General features: G+C 44.2%; 1 protein-coding gene across 3 annotated transcripts in view; it reads left to right on the top strand.

The window, feature by feature from the left end:
- Nucleotides 1-21,479, top strand: part of itfg2 (integrin alpha FG-GAP repeat containing 2) — a 104,106-nt gene that overhangs the window by 26,681 nt on the left and 55,946 nt on the right. For all 3 annotated transcript variants that reach the window (XM_038780280.1, XM_038780279.1, XM_038780281.1), the window contains 2 exons: nt 12,609-12,703; nt 15,560-15,613. In XM_038780280.1, coding sequence (XP_038636208.1) covers nt 12,609-12,703; nt 15,560-15,613 — 149 coding nt within the window. The remainder of the gene's footprint in view (nt 1-12,608; nt 12,704-15,559; nt 15,614-21,479) is intronic.

Below are 21,479 nucleotides of genomic sequence, written 5' to 3'. Positions count from 1 at the left end.
AGACCCTCACATAGACACACGCGTGCACAGACGCTCACATACAACACGCATGCACAGACACTAACATACAGACACACGCATGCACAGACACTAACATACAGACACATGCATGCACAGACGCTCACATACAGACACGCATGCACAGACGCTCACATACAGACACTCGCATGCGCAGGCGCTCACATACAGACACTCGCATGCGCAGACGCTCATATACAGACACTCGCATGCACAGACGCTCACATACAGACACTCGCATGCACAGATGCTCACATACAGACACGCATGCACAGACGCTCACATACAGACACGTGTGTGCGCACAGACACTCGCGGGCACAGACAGACATGCATGCACAGACGCTCACATACAGACTCGCATGCACAGACCCTCACATAGACACACGCGTGCACAGACGCTCACATACAACACGCATGCACAGACACTAACATACAGACACACGCATGCACAGACACTAACATACAGACACATGCATGCACAGACGCTCACATACAGACACGCATGCACAGACGCTCACATACAGACACTCGCATGCGCAGGCGCTCACATACAGACACTCTCATGCGCAGACGCTCATATACAGACACTCGCATGCACAGACGCTCACATACAGACACTCGCATGCATAGACGCTCACATACAGACACTCGTGTGCGCGCACAGACATTCGCGCGCGCACATACAGACACATGTATGCACAGACGCTCACATACGGACACGCGTGCACAGACGCTCACATACAGACACTCGTGTGCGCGCGTGCATACAGGCACGCATGCACAGATGCTCACATATAGACACGCATGCACAGACCCTCACATACAGACGCACGCATGCACAGACGCTCACATACAGACACTCGTGTGTGTGTGTGTGTGTGTGTGTGTGTGTGCGCGTGCGCGCACATACAGACACGCATGCACAGACGCTCACATACAGACACACATACAGACACGCGCGCGCGCACAGACGCTCACATACAGACACACTCATGCACAGACGCTCACATACAGAGACACACCTACACAGACGCTCACATAGACAAACGCATGCACAGACGCTCACATACAGACACATGCATACACAGACGCTCACGTACAGACACACGCATGCACAGACTCTCACATACAGACACACGCATGCACAGACGCTCACATACAGACACTCGTGTGCGCGCGTGCATACAGGCACGCATGCACAGACGCTCACATATAGACACACGCATGCACAGACCCTCACATACAGACACACGCATGCACAGACTCTCACATACAGACATACGCATGCACAGACGCTCACATACAGACACTCGTGTGCGCGCGTGCATACAGGCACGCATGCACAGAAGCTCACATATAGACACACGCATGCACAGACCCTCACATACAGACACACGCATGCACAGACGCTCACATACAGACACACATACAGACACGCGCGCGCACAGACACTCGCGCGTGCACAGACGCTTATATACAGACACACGCATGCACAGACGCTCACATACAGACACACTCATGCACAGACGCTCACATACAGAGACACACATGCACAGACGTTCACATAGACACACGCATGCACAGACGCTCACATACAGACACACGCATGCACAGACGCTCACATACAGACACACGCATGCACAGACGCTCACATACAGACACACGCATGCACAGACGCTCACATACAGACACACGCATGCACAGACGCTCACATACAGACACTCGCGCGCGCACAGACACTCGTATACCCAGCTAAGTTAAGGGTGACCTACAAATCCAAGGACTTTTATTTTGGGACGGCGGAAGCGGCGGAGGAGTTCGCGAAGGCAGAAGGACTGAGGCAGAATTGAGAAATGAGCCAACGTTGTTTATACGTGCACAAGGGAAGAGAGGGTTCTTTGGGGCTCGGGTGTGTATGCGGGGTTTGTGTGCTAAAGGGGATTTCTTGGTTTTCCTGGGACCCGGCAAGGGGGAAAGAGACCCGGGCGGGGGCCTCCACGCTGGCCGGTTTAAGGTGGGGGGAGGGGCTCCGGCAATTGGAGCCCGGCAGAACAGGTTCCGTTGAGTCTAGCGGGGTGGAAAATTGGGGGGGGAAGGAACAGAAGTTGGGGGGAGGGGTTCTGTAAGAGGATGTGGAGGGGATCAGTCGGGGAGAGGAGGGAGGGCTTGCAATGCGTGGGTGTCATTTACGGTACTCTTTTGGAGATTGGATGGCAATGAATGTTGGGGGGGTGGGGGGTGGGGGGACTCTATAGGTCAACGGTGACCATAGGCGATTCCTGATTCCTTTTTCTTTTTGTTCTCCTTTTTCTGTCCCACTGTGGGAGGGTTTGTTTTATTTGATGCTTATATTGTCAGGTGGCCCGTTGTTTGGGGTGGTGGGAGGATGGGATCGTTGTTGTTGATAAGGGGATTGACTTTGTATTTGTTACCGTTTACTGTTTGTTGGTGGGGTGTAAATTCTGAAGAAAATGTGAAAATGGAGGATAAAAATATTTTATAAAACAAAATTGGATGAAACAGTGTACAAATCTGCAAAGATTAGTAACAGATCGGTAGATTGGTCAGATTCTAAGAATCACTCACTGTGCCCCACACGCATTTGCACATACCCACACACAGGCTCGCACACAGACGCGCGCCCAGACTCTCGCGCGCACAGACACTCTCGCACGCACACACACTCGCGCGCACATACAGACACAAACATGCACAGACGCTCACATACAGACATACGCATGCACAGACGCTCACATACAGACACACGCATGCACAGACGCTCACATACAGACACACGCATGCACAGACGCTCACATACAGACACGAATGCACAGACACTCGCGCGCGTGCACAGACACGCATGCACAGATGCTCACATACAGACAAACGCTTGCACAGCCGCTCACATACAGACACGCATGCACAGACGCTCACATACAGACACACGCATGCACAGACGCTCACATACAGACACACGCTTGCACAGCCGCTCACATACAGACACGCATGCACAGACGCTCACATACAGACACTTGCGCGCATGCGTGCGCACAGACACTCGCGCGGGCACATACAGACACACGCATGCACAGACGCTCACATACAGACACACGCATGCACAGACGCGCGCATGTACAGACACGCATGCACAGACGCTCACATACAGACACGCATGCACAGACGCTCACATACAGACACACATGCACAGACGCTCACATACAGACATACGCATGCACAGACCCTCACATACAGACACACGCATGCACAGACGCTCACATACATATTATGCTGGCAGCTAATGCTGTAAAAAATGAGGCATATTCTTCTTCTCTTTGACGGAGCTGGACTTCAAAGCTGGGCCTTAAGAACAGCTGCGCGGCCTGGATCTCGCCTAGCCTGAATTGGAAGGCTGGAAGAGACAAATACAAAACAAATTTAGTTTAATCAGTTTGGCACGGAGTGACAATCTGACGTTGCTCCTCTGAGGAAGTTACGCACCTCAAGGATTTTGCAGTTGAGGCCTGAAAATGTTAGCTTTCAATATCTGTGCCCTCTAAGTGACCTTTCACTTGTAAGTTTTACCCCTAGCAACACTGGATTTCAGATAGTATATGTGAGCTGTTTGTGGCACCTTCGTGCTCAAGCTATTGTCATGCTTACCTTTACAAAAACAACACTCTTAATACATGTCAAAATAATTAATTGGCTGTGAATTACTTTGGGATTTCATGAGGAATTGATGGATGCTACGGAAACAAGTTTTTTAGGTCTCAAACTTGCAAAAGGAAAAAAATAATCAGAAATTAGATCAGGAATGAAAGTGAGCGGAATTGAAGATACAGGGGACTGACAGCTGATGAAGAATGTATTCTGCACCTTCTGTGCTGTGATATTTAAATCTCAGATCTCCCTTCCTGCTGCTTATTTTATTATCTGCTCTCCATGCACCTGGTCTGTTGAGTTGTCTTTGATTTTTGATTAGCAATGGGAGTCTGATTGGGAATCAGGAATGCGAGTTGATCTTTAAATATCACTATTTTCTCTACCTCTGCACACAGCCAAAGAAAACAACAGCAGTTATGCAGTTGCAGTAACCTTCAATAGCCACAGCATGCCGTGGAAGTACTATCAATATCATGAAGTCTTTTGAGATTGAATACTCAAAACCAGAAATAAAAAAGATGCATTTCATAATTCCGTTAATTATTCGCATATACTGGTGTAAATTTGGGATTAAGAATTTTGTGTCAGCGAATCTTTAATGAGAGGAATGCAGTAATTTCAGAGATTAAAATTGACAAATAAAACCACACGGATGTAAATGTTCACATGCTCTTTTCTTTATAAAAGACTGACTTTCTGAAAATTTTGAGGTTATTTGTGTAGGTGTGCAGAAAGCCGGTGATTTTGACCTTTGAACCATTTCCAGTTACTTAGTTCTGAAATGTGTTTTGTGGTTTTAGTATTCGTTTTTTTTGGAATAAATGAATGAATTGAAAAAAAACTTAAGTGCAGCACGTAGGATTAAAAAGCAGGCTTGTACTTGAGATTCCCGACATATTAACTTTTTGTGGTGATGAATCTGTTATGAGGAAGCAAGGCAGTTCGCCAAGAGGACTGTTCATGCACAACTTTTAGTCAATCACAAAGAAATAAAGACCTACATTTGCATCCCAAAGCACTTTACAATAAATGAGGTACTTTTGAAGTGTAGTCACTACTGTAACATAGGATGTTTAGGGATAGTCTCCACCTGCTTGCCTACTTAGAAAAATTTGCAGGTAGGAGAGAAGAAACAAAAGGAAAATATTGTATGAAGGAAAAAACAAACATTAGAATTTATTAAGTTCTGTGTATTTAGTAGAAATATTAATTCAACTTTGGAATTGATTAATATGACTTCTGTTTCAGCAATAATATTCCAGCGGAAACTGGGTTAGGGGCTGAGGAGATGGGAGATACTGATGTTGGAGTGTCGTAAGAGGCGCGCAGAAAGTGCAAAACGAATTAGGTCCAGATAGACTGAGCCTGCAGATGCTCAAAAACCCAGGAGAAAGTAGCAGCAGCACTAGTATCTATAGCTAAACATTCAACAGAAGAAGAAAGAATGCCAAAGAACCGGCACGGTAGCAAAGTGGTTATCACTGCTTCTCACAGCGCCAGGGAGCCAGGTTCAATTCCGGCCTTGGGTGACTATTTGTGTGGAATTTGCATGTTCCGCCTGTCTGCGTCGGTTTCCTCCAGGTGCTCCGGTTTCCTCTTTCAGTCAAAGATGTGAACGTTTGGTGGATTGGCCAGGCTAAATTTCCCTTGGTGTCCAAAGATGTACAGCATAGATACAGGCCAAATTAGTCTAAGCTGGTGTTTACGTTCCACAGGAGTCTTCTCCTATCCTACTTCACCTAACTGTGTCACCATACACTTATTTTCCTTTCTTCATATTATTAACCTTCACTTTACAAAGGACTTTTCTGATTTCCTTTGCACTCACCCTTGCTTTACCCCATTATTGGTAGTCATGGTTTTAGCTGCCTCAACTGCATTCATCCCTAAACTATTGCCTCCCTCTCTCTCTTTATATCCCCTTCGTTCTATAAGATGCTCCTTAAAATCCATATCTTTATCCAAATCTTTGGTAACCTCTTTTAATACCTTCTTTGGCTCAGTGTTGAATTTTATCTGATTAAATTTCATGAAATACCTTGGGGCATTGATGGTGCTATATAAATACTGTTGTTGATTTATTATTAGTCCATCTCCCATGACATTGCACAAGTCTCTCTTACATGGCTCTGCTTTCTTCGTGTTGGCTGTTTTCCTACTTTTCTACCTTTTTTTTCCTTGACTCCTTTTGCTTATTTGTCTTTGGTGGGATATAGTTAATCTGATGTGAATATGTCAGAAAAGGAGTCACAGTTGACTGTATTTGGAATGGGAATTGTGAATCAAACATGACGTTCAATTACCTTTTTCTTATCTCCTCCAAATGTCCATATCTTCCCCACTTTTCAGGTCTATCATGTACCCAATTCTTTCACTTCACTTTGCTCATTCCCTTAAACATTGGTTGGCATAATTCTCCAGTTGGAGATAATTGCACTGCATTTTGGATCATTTTCCCAGTGACCATATTAATATGAGTATAGAATAATGAGTTTTAACATTTATTGGAATGTGGGATCCATTGCAACCATGTATTTTTTTCAAATTTTTGTTTATTAAGATTTTCATTTTTTAAATAAATATTCCAACAAAAGAATAAAATAATAAACAATGCAAAACATGCACAGTACAGAACAAGAATTATTGAAGATATGGGAACAAACAAGACAGGATAAGTTTAAAACAGTATACTTAAGGAACCTAGTACCTCCAGTTTTTATATCGGATCAAAAATAACAGGTTACAGATTGAGAGGTAAAGGAAGATAAGGCCGTATAAGTAAGAAAAGATAAGTGTTTAGGGCGCACACCTCCATGTATTGCGAGCTCAAACATACAGTACAGTATACCATATAATATGGCTCATGGAAATGCTAACAGGAGTAAGCCAGATAAGGTGGAGCCTATAAATTTAAGATAGGGGTTCCACACTCTACAGAATGCGTCAGATTTACAATGGATCGCAGATGTCAGGAATTCCATAGGCATACATACCATAATCAATTTATGCCAGTTTTGAATTGAAGGATGTTTGTCATCAAAGAGCAGAGGATATTCTTATGAGCTGCAAAATCAGGATGTTGGATACCCAGAATTTGGAAGGTAGGATTAAATTCTAAGGGTCTGTCAAAGATCTTTTCCAGTTCTCAGGGCAGCACGATGGCACAGTGGTAACACTGCAGTCTCACGGCGCCGAGGTCCCAGGTTCGATCCTGGCTCTGGGTCACTGTCCGTGTGCAGTTTGCACATTCTCCCCATGTTTGTGTGGGTTTCAACCCCACAACCCAAAAGATGTGCAAGGTAGGTGGATTCAATGCGCTAAATTGCCCCTTATTTGGAAAAAAATAATTGGTACTCTAAATTTATATTTTTTAAAAAATCTCGAGTTCTTTGACTACACCAGACCAAAAGGATCTTAACACAGGCCCATATGCAATGTATATAATCACCCTCGACTTCTAAGCATTTTAGGCACACCGGGAATATAGCGAGATTAAACCTGTGTCTAAAACTAGGTGTGATATGTAAGCAGTGCAGTGTCTTAAATTGAATTTCCTTCATTTTATTGCAAACAGAAATTTTACTGGCATAATCCCACATACTACATCATGTTTCTTCGTCAGTATTATTTTCCAAGTTTTTTTTAACCAAGACTGCACGGTATCCAATATGTTAATGCAAGATCTAGAATACAGGGTATCGTAAAACTTCCTGACTAACTGTTTAAGCTCGGGACTTTTTCCATCGGGGAAATGGAGGAGTCAAGACGTAAAGTTGTCTTATTAAGGATAAAGTCTCTTAAGTTGTAAATTTTTTGAAAGGGGAGTGTCTTGGGATGACAAATTGTTGGCAGAGCTTCTCAAGGGATGACCAGGTAGCATCTCTGAACATGTCTCCCACCCTATAAATGCCTCTATCCTTCTATGTATTGAACCCATGGTTCTTAAGACCCAGTGGGAGGACTGGATGGGAGAGAGAGCGGAAGTCAGTTTAGATCTCCCTTCTAATTGGCTGGGCTGGGATCCTGCCCATCCAAGTAGTTAAAATGACAATTGAAGTCATCACCCACAAACAAGTTGGCCGAAGCCAATCCTGCAAGATCCAGAAAAGCCTTAATGATAAACTCTGGAAAGTAATTCGGTGGGTCATACACATTCATTATTGACACAGCTTGTCCCTGTACCAGCCCCTTAACTATCATATACATGCCACCTTTATCCTTAACACACTTCACCTTCAAGAGGACATTCTCACTGAACAGGATTGCCACACCCTTACTACTTGTTGAAAAAGAGGCGAAACAAAGACCTGCCCCACCCATTTGTGACTTGCTTTTAAGTGCTCCCTGTCATCCAGATGACTCATGTAACAGGGCTATGTCCACTTTCTCCTTAAGAAAAGAGAGAGTCTTTTTCCTTTTGATAGGATGGTGAATTCCCCATACATTTCACGAGTAAAGTGTAATATTAGTCACTGCCATTGCATAGACCACCAGAAGAAAAGTAGGACTGGATTTTCACGCCACATTCAGGCTTGTTCCATGACACCCCTCCCCCATCTCAATTCATACCAGAGCCACCAAAATGTCCCCGATGTTTTCCTTTCATGCATATAAAACCTGACTGTACCGATGCAGGATTTGGTCAACAATATAAAGACCCCATATAGTAGCAATACAAAAAAAACACACTAGTTCTAAAGGGATGTTCCTCAATCAAAGTAATGACCCATAGAACTATCCCTTCAGCCATATTGACATTACCAACATAGAACACTACAGCACAGTACAGGCCCTTCGGCCCACAATATTGTGCCGACCATTTATCCTAATCTAAGATTAACCTAATCTGCACCCCTTCAATTTACTGCTGTCCATGTGCCTGTCCAAGAGTCACTTAAATGTCCCTAATGACTCTGATTCCACCACCTCCGCTGGCAGTGCATTCCATGCACCCACCACTCTCTGTGTAAAGAACCTACCGTTGACATCTCCCTTATAACTTCCTCCAGTCACCTTAAAATTATGTCCCCTCATGATAGCCATTTCCGCCCTGGGGAAAAGTCCTGGCTACCCACTCTATCCATGCCTCTCATCGCCTTGTACTCCTCTATCAAGTCACCTTTCTTCCTTCGCTCCCTCAACCTTTCTTCATAAGACATGCCCTCCAGTCCAGGCAGCATCCTGGTAAATCTCCTCTGCACCCTCTCCAAAACATCCACATCCTTCCTATAATGAGGCGACCAGAACTGGACACTTATTCCAAGTATGGTCTAACCAGGATTTTATATAGCTGCAGCAAAACCTCGTGGCTCTTAAACTCAATCTCCCTGTTAATGAAAGCCAACACACCATACGGCTTCTGAACAGTCTTATCAACCTGGGTGGCAACTTTGAGGGATCTATGTACCTGGACCCCAAGATCCCTCTGTTCCTCCACACTTCCCAGAATCCTGCCTTTGACCTGCATTCAAATTCAACCTTCCAAACTGAATTACTTCACATTTATCTAGGTTGAACTCCATCTGCCACTTCTCAACCCGCTCTACTTCCTGTCAATGTACTGTTGTAACCTGCAGCAGCCCTCGACGCTGCCTACAACTCCACCAATCTTCGTGTCATGGCAAACTTACTAACCCACCTTTCCACTTCCTCATCCAAGCCATTTATAAAAACCACAAAGAGCAGAGGTCCCAGAACAGATCACTGCGAAACACCACTGGTCACCGACTTCCAGGCAGAATACTTTCCATCCACTACCACTCACTGTTTTCTTTCAGCCAGCCAATTCTGTATCCAGACAGCCAAATTTCCCTGTATCCCATGCCCCTAAGTTTCTGAATGAGCCTACCATGGGGAACCTTATCAAATGCCTTACTGAAATCCATATACACCACATCCACTGCCAACATTCATCAATGTGTTTTGTCACATCCTCAAGGAATTCAATGAGGCTTGTGAGGAATGACCTGCCCCTCACAAAGACATGCTGACTATCTTTAATCAAACTGTTTTTCTAGATAAGCATAAATCCGGTCTCTCAGAATCCTTTCCAGTATTTTGGTCACACAGATGTAAGACTGCCTGATTTGTAATTCCCAGGGATTTCCCTATTCCCTTTCTTGAACAGGGGAACAACATTTGCCTCCCTCCAATCATCTGGTATTACTCCAATGGAGAGTGAGGACGCAAAGATCATCGCCAACGGCACAGTAATCTCCTCCCTCGCTTCTCGTAGTAACCTTGGGTATATCCCGTCAGGCCCAGGGACCTATCTATCCTGATGCTTTTCAAAATTTTCAGCACATCCTCCTTAATATCAACCTGTTCAAGCCTATTAACCTGGTTCACACTGTTCTCATGAGCAACACGGTCCCTCTCTCTCACGAATACTGAAGCAAAATATTTATTTAGGACCTCCCCTACCTCCTCAGACTCTAGGCACAAGTTCCCTCCATTATCCTTGATCAGCTCTACTCTCACTCTATTCATCCTCTTATTTCTCACAGTGTAGAACGCCTTGGGGTTTTCCTTAATCTCGCCAGGGCTTTTTCATGCCCCCTTCTAGCTCTCCCAAGTCCATTTTTGAGTTCCTTTCTAGCTACCTTGTAACCCTCGAGAGGGTGTCAGATCCTTGCTTCCTCAACCTTAAGTAAGTTTCCTTTTTCCTCTTGACTGGAAGCTCCACTTCTTTTGTCATCCAAGGCTCCTTCACCTTACCATTCCTTCCTTGTCTCAATGGGACAAAACTATCCAGCACTTACAGCAAGTGCTCCCGAAACAGCCCCCACATTACTGTTGTGCATTTCCCTGAGAACATCTGTTCACAATTTATGCTCCTGTCTAATAGCAGTATAATTTCCCCTGATACATGATATAACCTCCTCAACAAGAAGGAGAAGAGAGCCAACAGGGAGTCAATGCCTCTCCCGTATTTTAAGCCCACCCATGAATACCTGTATCCACCAGCCACCCTTCAGCAATGGCACCACTCGATTCTGCCATGTTTAATACAAGGACAATAAAAAAGAGGACAGGTAGTTAGCATAGAACATACAGTGCAGAAGGAGGCCCTTCGGGTCTGCACCGACCTACGTAAGCCCTCACTTCTACCCTATCCCTGTAACCCAATAACCCCATCTAATCTTTTTGGTCACTAAGGGCAATTTATCATGGCCAATCCACCTAACCTGCACATCTTTGGACTGTGGGAGGAAACCGGAGCACCCGGAGGAAACCCACGCAGACACGGGGAGAATGTGCAGACTCCGCACAGACAATGACCCAGCGGGGAATCAAACCTGGGACCCTGGCGCTGTGAAGCCACAATGCTATCCACTTCTGCTACGGTGCTGCTCGACACATGTGACACAGCTATTATGCATAAGGATGATTGGAGTCTCCAAAACATTCGAGGACCAGAAGAAGACATTCAGTACAGTGCTCAATGTCTCCCATCAAGCCGAATAAATGACAAAATCAGATAAATAACACCATGATGGGGCAAAAGTCCGGATTAGAGCTTTTGAGGATTCTGAGCTGCAGAATATCAGTCCAATTCCCTGCCCGTCATGGACATAATGAAGGCCAAGGTAGTAGTCTTCTATCGAAAGACTGAACGGAGTCGTTTGATATCACTTTCAAGGTCGCAGGAATATGCATTGCACAATTCACTCCAGCTGCCTTGAGTTACCTTCGAACGCTTCCTCTGCATCGCTGTGAAAAGTCCTGGAAGAAGGAAATCCTCACTCCCTCGTGGAGTCAGGCCCCACCGCTCCTCGGCATCTCCAGGACCCTCTGGCGATCTTTAAAATTGTGGGAGTGAATGATTTTAGGCCTGAAACATTGATTGTCCCTTGGCCCCAAAGACAGGATATAGTGCGGCTATACAATTTGAAACACCCAACCTTCATATCAACCATAAGAAAACATGGCAGCCAGTTCTCAAAGAACTTAATAGGAACATTACCCTTCACTCCTTCAGGCAGACCGATGACTCGGATATTCTGTCTCTGACCTCAATTCCCCAAATCTTCCAGGATTTCTAACATGCCACATAGCTGATTTTTGCAAGGATTGAATATGAGCTTCAGTTGAAGAACCAGCATTTTTGACTTTTAGGATTCTTTCCTCCGTTTCATCAATCTTTTTATTGATTTTCTGCAACTCAACCTCATGAGAACTTGGGTTTTGTGTCAGCATGCCGAGTCTCTGGTTAATAACTGATACGCAGTCATCATTTTCAGCACCTTGAGAACACCTCAGAGCGCAGGGTCAAGAGACGGATTGAGGATCAAGTCACCATCGTGAAAAGGCAGCTCCACCCTCGTTGAATCTGGCTACACCCTTTTATTGCCTGATTTCTTCACGTTTTCAGGTATATTCTCACCAATACGAATCCAGAAGTCTTCGAGGGACATAACATCAAATGTTAGATCATGGATGAGGCAAACCAGGGCTCGGCAATCAGGATAAATGATGGATTATAATGCGAGTGGTCCAGTGCCTGTGGCAAAGCTGCTATTCCCACACCCGCATGAACTGATCCCCTTGCAGCCATGTCTAATCCAATCCTCACCAATGTGCGTTCTTAAAAAAGAAACCTAATCAGTGATTAGAAATATGAATGTAATGATTTCTCCTCCCTGACTGAGTAGTATAAAGGCCAGTATTGGGGTCACATCTACTGTCTTAGCTGAAGCTTAATTAATTCAGAACAGCGTGTGGATTGAATCTGTACTTTCTTGGCAATATGGCTCAGCTATATGGAAGATTAAAATGTTCAGTCAGCAAATATTGTTTTAAGTGTATGTAAATATATGAAGAATGAAAATGTGTTCTTAAAGTCATTGGTTCTCTTTCCATAACCTTGTTTATCTTGATAATTCTGTTTTCAGTGCCCACATTTTTTTTTCTCCTTCTCCACAGTGAGGCTCACATCCGGGACGTGATTCTTCACCAGACTTCGGGCCGGATTCACAATAAAAATGTTTCCACTCATTTAATTGGCAGCATCAACAGAGGTAAGTGTATGAGTCCCTAAATGCCGTCATCAGCTTTGGAACTAAGGTTGAAGTGAAGAGACTCCCAAGTTGCATAATTGTTGAGGGGAAATAATGCAGCTAATTGGCCCTAGTATACTTGACTCTTCTGCACACGAGAAACCAGACGCAGCCAGCACACGGGACAGGATGTTTTGGCCTCAGAGCCCCCAGGGGACACCTGCCAGGAGCATCGAAGGCCACAGGAGGTGGTAAGTAGCTGGGTGCCTCCACCTTAGATGTGCATCCTGGGGACACACCTTGACATAGTGGTAGAGCTAGAAGGGCAAATCACATCGAGGGGCACTGAGGGAGGGGGATGGGGTTGGAGAGATAGATAGGGGAGAGGGGCGGGTGCGGGGCGATGAGGATGGCACCATTGGGAGGGTGGGGGAATTGTCAAACACAATAAATACCTTTGTGCACAACTAGTATGACGCCTCTGTCATCTTCCACAATCCTTGGTCCATCTCTCCAGGCATCCCCTCCCCGTGGCAATCACCAACCCTCCGGCTGTGACATATTCATGGAGCTGTGCCCCATCCCCTAGGTGTTTGGATGTTGGCTGCTGTGTGTGGTGTTGCTTCCGGCAATATTCAAGCACAGTGAGCAGGCATCAAGGTGTGATTGGGATGCTAGACAATGACTTGCACCCACAGAAATCCACTTGGGTTGTGCTCACTTAACCACGATTGCCAATTCCTGATTAGCAATAACCTTCAGCCACACAGCCAGAGGCCTCGGCCGTCGGTGGGGGTTATGGGTGGTCGGTGCGACAAACAGGCTTGGGCAAGGGTTGTGCCCGGAAGGGGTACACCATATCCAGGTGGCGTTGGTGGCGCTGCGCGGTGTTGTCCCTGGGTTGCCCCCCCCCCCCCTCAGTGTCTTCCCTCCCCACCCTCTCGTGGAGGTGCACCCCTGCAGAGCGTTCCCCCAACCCCCGCCGAGGACTCGGGTGGGAAGCCCATCTCCACCGGCTATTTGTGAGAAAAGATGGCTACTCACCTCCTCAGCTTCCCTTTCACCAGATTCACATTTTTGAGAAGGAGCACTACTCGGTGGCAGCGTGACCACTTGCAGGGGAGGCCGCTGACTGGTGGGAGGCTGTTGGATATGGTGGGACTCTCATTAATTGTATGGAAATGAGGCATAAGTGGTGATAATTGGTTTCATGCCATGCTAAGATGAGACCCCAATTACACCTACAGGAGCGGGTTGGTTAACATTGCAAACTCTTTGGTACCTGGCGTGGTTCTCGTTTGGAAAAAAAAATGAAATGAAAATCGCTTATTGTCACAAGTAGGCTTCAAATGTGAAAAGGCCCTAGTCGCCACATTCCGGCGCCTGTTCGGGGAGGCTGTTACGGGAATTGAACCATGCTGCTGGCCTGTCTTGGTCTGGTTTCAAAGCCAGTGATTTAGCCCTGTGCTAAACATCCCCTAAACAGTTTTTGGCCTCTCCCGCTATTCACTGACCTCGTTTCCCTTGCGCGAGAGCATAATGAGGCTGGAGAATCGTGCCCATAGAGTATTGAACAAACAAAGTTGGCAGGAAGGATTTGATAATTCAGGGAATTTAGTCATGTTGGGACAGGAGTATGGAATTTTGGGGTTTTTAGATGTTGGCTTCTCAATTTGGCTGTTCTCATTCAGTCACGTTTTACATGAACTACAGACAAATGTACAGTCAGCCAACCGAATATGCCAATACCAGAATGCACTTTGGAAGTATTTACGTGAATTAGCAGATCTTTTTGTGACTGCATTGCTGTTGCGATATTTAGCTGCCAACTTGGGCTGTTCCTTTAAGGCCACCGTATTACTCTAGAGAATTGTGGATATGGAGTTAGATTATTACCTTGGCATTAAGTACTGTCTGGATAGAGTGTATAAAATAGAATATGTTGTGAAGGATCACACTGAAGAAAACCCTCTTACTTTCCTTTCATTAAACTTTTAAAAAAATTATTATTTTTTTCTTTCGTTTATTAAGGGGCGGTTTAGCGTGGCCAATCCACCTAGCCAGGGTTGTGGGGGTGAGACCCACGCAGACACGGGAATAATATGCAAACTCCATACAGACAGTGACTCGGGGCTTGGGATTGAACCCGGGTCCTCAGTGGCGTGAGGCAGCAGTGCTAACTACTGTGGCACCTTGCTGCCCTTCGTTTCATTCAAATTAATGGAAGGAAATTCTAGCAGACAGTGTAAGAAACCTATGAAGTTGAGATTTGTACTGAACTTTCATTTTGTTAAAGACTGCAATGAACATTCAACACACTGTTTCTTGGGAATAAACCTTTCTTTCTAAGTATGATGAAATTCCTGAAGATGGTACAGGCACAAGAAAATAATGATAACTGTCCCCGGTAAAACATTTCAGAATACAATTAAATAAGTTTTTATATGTTAAGTTCTTAAACGGGTAAATCTAATTGAGATTGAGATTTTAAATGTGTTCCCTAACCAGTTAGTTTACACTATTTATCACCAAGATAGCTGATTAGAAATTTGATCTAGCTATATGCTAACCTCAGTTTTGTGAATCTGAGGAGGTGCTGAAAAACACCTCTCCGTGGAAGGTAAAATAATCAAGTCGTCGTTTTAATTGAATAGTGTGGCCAGGTTCCCAGGAGTGGTCATACCTTTGAGCTTGACTGTTGTGTAAAGGCAAAGAAAGGATTTGGGTTCATGTACCTCATTAATCTTCCAAAGTGGAGGGATGCAGCATTCTCAATTACAGACAGCAGCCACATCATTAAACAAGACACTCCTTCAGGCAAGGTGAAAACAAAAGAGTATTCAGTATAAATAAAAACATTTTCCATTCTGTTCACAGGCTCCTGTGATGACACGTTGAAGTCTGGCTTATTTGCTCTTTGCACATTGGATGGTAAGGACCTGTAATTATTTCTAGTTTGACATTACTGTTAATGATTTATACATGGGGTTAACAAATAATAAAGCTGTTATATATAACAAAATAAAATGTAGTTTAAAAATAAATGGTAAATTATTGCTCTATTCAAGAAATCTAGTTGGTGCAAGATTGAACTGGAGCCAAAGTTACAATTACAAGTCAACAACATAGTTTTGATATGTATTGATTTATAGTGCCCAAGGGAGCGCCCAGTTAGTCCCCACCACTTGCACACGATTAATATACAATTAACTGAGGAGTTTTTCGCTCTTGAAATAAATATTAGAGTTAATATGTATGATTAAAGTTTCAAACCCAATGAAATCAAAAACCTCCATATTATGTACAAACTATCTACATTGTGAGATGCCCCTCATCTAGGATCCCATAACAATTTATTTGTACATGCAACTCATAAAACAATCAGTTGATGACTTGCATCCACCTATTTTTTAAAAGCGATTTCCTTTCTCTCCAGCATTTGTTTCAAACGAGCAAGGTTAACCTGTAACCCTTTCTCATGTATATTTTTCTTAGCATGTACAATAACCACAATGAATGATTATGTGTATAATGTTCAACGCATAAAGTATCTTTAGGATGCTCCTTGTACAGAATCTCAGTAAAAAATATTTAACAAAAAGAATCCACATGAACCAGTGTTTCAGCAGCTGAAGTACTTTTAACAAGTCCTTTATATGTTCTTAACTTCCCAAGCTAAAGGATAGCATTTCCCATTTTCACCCATAAGAAATATAATGAAACCAGCTGCACTAGAATACCCATCTGGAAGATTAACATGTGAACTTTTGCTAAAATGTATAGTTTCATTTTCTTTGGGCAACCTAAGGATGGAAACTTGAGTGTATATTTCTTCAGATTTAATCTTTTCAAATGTTTTATTTGCTCTTGAAACATTTCTACTTTGGATGTTTAATTGCAGTGCTTAAATCGAACACATCAAGACTAGCAACGGGCCTTATCTGAGTGCCCAGTGAGTTCATCTAATCAATCACACTTCATAATTGCTCTCTCTTCTTTAATATAATATCAGCCGGGGAATTCCAATGGTGGCATATAGGGAAAGGTCGCACACTAGGTAGCTCCCACCAAGGTACTTGATTTTTGGCACTATTTGCCCAGTTTCTGGGCATTTTTTTCGCATAAAATCCCATCTGATCGATGGTATAAGGTGCTGACATAAGGTGCACCGATTAAGGAAACAGAAATGGCTATTTCGATACACACTGAATGAAAGCTCTCTGATGTCCATGGGAAATAATGCAGTGAGAGCCAAGGTCGATGAGCTGGAGAACTGCTCTAGGAGGCACAATCATGTCAGAATCATGGGGTTGCCGGAAGGAATGGAAGGCCCATCTCCCACGGAATATTTTTCTAAGATGTTTCGAAAGATGTTGAGGGAGGGTGGACTTGCATCCCCTCCGAGCTGGATCGGACTCTCTGGCAGAAGTCCTGATCGAAAGAACCACCACGGGATGTTAGTGTATGGTTTCACAGCTTCCATGAGAAGGAACAGGTCCTGAAATGGGCTAAGGAGCATCAGGACTATAAATGGGAGGCCACTCCATCAGGGGTTTACCAGGATGTTGGAGCGGAACTGGCAAGGAAGCAGGCGGCGTTTAATAAAGCCAAATCTGCCCTATGTAAAGTGGAGTTTGGTTTGGGGTGATGTACCCGACATGGCTCTGAGTGACTTTTGAGACGAAGAATTATTTTGATGCACCGGAGGATGTCAATGCCTTTGTAAAAAAATGTGGGCTTGGTTCGAATTGATTGGGTTTTTTGCGAGGTATTTGGTTGTTGGTGGTGGGTAAATGGGTGTGGAGAGTTGGTGGGGTTCCTTGTATTTGTATTTCTTTGTTCCTGGGTGGGACGATTGTTTCATATGTTGGGCGTTGGTGGGGGGCTTAATGTTATTCACTGTACTGTGGTTGTGAGGAATATATAGCTCCTGGTTGGAATATGATGTTTGAAGGAGTTTTGTTCTCCTTTGTGTCTTCGGTCTGGGAAATAGTTATTTTTTTCCCCTGTGTGGGGGCCCTGCTAGCCAACGGGTTTACTAGCTCATGGAAGTGAAGTGGTGGGGCTAGCTGCAGCTCATTATGCTAGTTTGGATCCTAGTGGTAGATATGTGATGGTCAGTAGGGCTTTGGTGGGCACTTTGGTAGTTCTGGTCAAATGTCTATGTGCGATACTGGGTTTATATGGAGTTTGTTAGGAGGTTGTTGGCCTTCATTCCTGACTTGGACTTGCATCAACTCATCTTTGGTGGGGAGGATGGGGAGGGTGGTACTGAAACAGTGTTCCAGATCCACAGTTGGGGGGATCAAGGCCAAGGTCGCTGCCTCCATCAAGGGTAGCTAAGGCATTGTTGGCTTTTATGGAGCAGGTGGTGGGGGGCTGATCCATGGCATGTTTTCACCTAAGGGATTTTTTTCCCCCATGTCTATCAGGTTTATTGACAAATTGACGTTTTTCTGGTGAGTAGGTTTTTTTCTCCTCTGGGTGAAGGGGACGGGGTATTCGGCTATTGTGATTTCAGACAATGCTCCACACTTTGTGGACTTAGTCCTAGAACAAGGTCCCTCTCAGCATCTGCCATGGATGCGGCGTTGTTAGCAGGCAAAATATTTTGTGAACTTATATCCTGTGCTGTGCAAATATTTGCTGCAATGTTTCCTACATTACAACATTGACTATACTTCAACAATACTTCAGTGGCTGCAAAACCCCTTGACACATCCACTAGTCAACAACAGGCCCTTAATGAAAAGCTGGTGTGTTTATCATAGACAGAGTATCATCCAGGTCAATGTCTGGTATTCTGACAACAGTTATGATGCCTTAATTCTGAGAGTCTACTTACTGCCCATGCCTCAGTAATGTAAAGGAAAGTGCTTTTCGGTTAGATTTGCTGTTGGTCCACATTTGATTTCTCTACTTGACATGACAGCTGCGCTCTTGACAATCTTAGTGCTGAGTTCAGCATCAAAGAAGAGGTTGCTGATAATTGTTGATCCAAGGTATTGACGACCTCCAGAGTGAGATTGATGCTAATTGTCAGTCCAAACCCCTTGTAGGCCCAGGAGGACCAGGCCCAGGAGAACCAATCTACAAGCTGTTGCAAGTGAGCTTGGATATGGGATACCAACATGGCGTCATCAGCCAACAGTCTTGGCGCACAGTCTTGCCAAGTTAAATAGCTTGCCACTGATTTGAATTGTTGAAAGCACATTATGGTAGCATGGAGAACAATATACCAAAGAGAGTTGGTGCGAGAACTCAACCATGCTTTGCCCCACTGCTAATCTTTTAAAAATCTTTATTAGTGTCACAAGTAGGCTTACATTAGCACTGCAATGAAGTTACTGGGAAAATTCCCTAATTGCCCCATTCCGGCACCTGTTCAGGTACGCTGAGGGAGAATTCAGAATGTCCAATTCACCTAAGAAGTACATCTTTCGGGACTTGTGGGAGGAAATTACCCCACTAATGACTGGGGAAATAACAATGTAAAGGGCAAAAAGGGGAGGAATTCCTGAAATGGGTACAAGAGAATTTTCTGCACTGGTATGTTTTCAGTCAAATGAGACAAAAAGCTATGCCGGATCTAGTTTGGGGAATGAAATGGAGCAAGTGAACATGATTTTGTTTAATTTAATAATCTTTATTGTCACAAGTAGGCTTACATTAACACTGCAATGAAGTTACTGTGAAAAGCTCCTAGTCACCACTTTCCGGCGCCTGTTCGGGTACACAGAGAGAATTCAGAATGTCCAAATTACCTAACAGCACGTCTTTCGGGACTTGTGGGAAGAAACCGGAGCATCCGGGAGAAACTCACGCTATCACAGAGAGAATATGCAGAGTCCGCACAGTGACCCAAGTGTAAAAAAGCATTTGGGGAGAAAAAGTGATTGCAATCTTTAGGCTTAGTGTAGTTATGGAAATAAAAATTAAATGTGAAAATACTTGACTTGAGTGCTCATTTCAGTAGTTTGAAAAATAATTTGGCCGAGGTGGATTAGAATCAAAAATTGGCAGGTAAATGAATACTGTATTGGGAGACCTTCAAGATGGAAATGTTCAGGACAAACAGGAAACATTTCTACAGTCAGAAAATAAAGATTTCCAAAGCTGGAGCTTTCTGGAGATATAGAGGTTAAAAAGAAAAAGAATGCTCAAGATAAATGTTAGCTTCAGTAGAGATCAACATAAGTAGAACCAAAAAAGGAATGAAGCAGGACAAGCTTTTTAGGGCGGCACGCTGGTGCTGTGATTAGCACTGCTTCCTCACAGCGCCAAGGACCCGGGTTTGATCCCTGCCCCGGGTCACTGTCCATGTGGAGTTTGCACATCGCCCCCGTCTATGTGGGTCTCACCACCCACAACCCAAAGATGTGTAGGTTAGGGGGATTGGCCACGCTAAATTGCCCCTTAATTGGAAAAAAAGAATTGGGTACTCTAACTTTATACAAAAAAAGAGAGACAAACTTTTTTTATGAGAACAGGTGAGTGGCAACATAACAGAAAAGCCCATATTATTTTATAAAATCTAAATACTAACAGGGAAGTCAGAATAGGGTGGGGCTGATTAGGGATAAAAATGATCACGTTGTGGAGGCAGAGGACACTTTGGACCTGTCTTCACTAAAGAAGAGGATGCAGCCAATATCACAGTAAAAGAGGAAGCAGTGAAGAAGTAGAATAAGATAAAAATAAAGATAACATAGAACATAGAACAGTACAGGCCCTCCGGCCCTCGATGTTGTGCCGAGCAATGATCACCCCACTTAAACCCACATACCCCTAACCCAACAATCCCCCCATTAACCTTTACACTACGGGAAATTTAGCATGGCCAATCCACCTAACCCGCACATCTTTGGACTGTGGGAGGAAACCGGAGCACCCGGAGGAAACCCACGCACACACGGGGAGGACGTGCAGATTCCACACAGACAGTGACCCAGCCGGGAATCGAACCTGGGACCCTGGAGCTGTGAAGCATTGATGCTAACCACCATGCTATCGTGAGGCCCCATAAGGCATTTAAAAGGTCAGCACTCAAAGCAGTTAAGTCACCTAAGCCGGGAGCCGGGTTGAATATATCCCATGTTGTTGGGGGACGTTTAAATTGTGGAGGCTCTAACTACAATCGTTTTGGACAGTCCTCCAATCCTAAGAATTGGGAAAGAACAGAGATCAGAGGACTGCAAATGCCGCATCTCTATTTAAAAAAAAACCCAATGAGGATTAGAACAACATTTATGGCACTTTGAATAATATTAGTCAATATATGAATATTGTTATGGGCCAGGGTTTAGAGAACCCCAAAGTGTATCCTGGAGTTCACCTGACCCACAATTTTTAATAGATTGTGGTATGGGTAGCACACGGCCCACTCTACAGGTGTGGTACAGCAGAAATGGAAAAGTATTTTTTAAAGCAAAACAATGTTTATTCTATGAACTCAAGTTAACCTTTTTAAAACATACAGTGAACATCTTAGCAACCATCAATTCAAATACAACCCCCAAAAAATACAACACTAAGTCATGCTTAAGCTGTCCTTTTAACATCCAGAAGACTTAAAAAAACAAAAAACCTTTAAACAGAAGCACATCAGGTTAAAGTCACGACTGAGAGCAGTTATTAGTTTTAAATCACCAAAGGATCGATTTACAGTCTTTAGATTGCAGAGAGAGAGACTCCTACCCCTTCTGGCTGTGACTGCAGCTATCCAGCTCTGAAAACAAAACTAGAGCACACCCTGCAGCAAACAGCCTAAAACAAAAGTAAAAAGCTGACAGACAGC

This window comes from Scyliorhinus canicula, chromosome 20 (assembly GCF_902713615.1).
Source record: "Scyliorhinus canicula chromosome 20, sScyCan1.1, whole genome shotgun sequence".
Classification (NCBI taxonomy): Eukaryota; Metazoa; Chordata; class Chondrichthyes; order Carcharhiniformes; family Scyliorhinidae; genus Scyliorhinus; species Scyliorhinus canicula.
The sequence above is the reverse complement of the archived record's forward strand: the minus strand, read 5'-3'. Positions and strand labels throughout refer to the sequence as shown.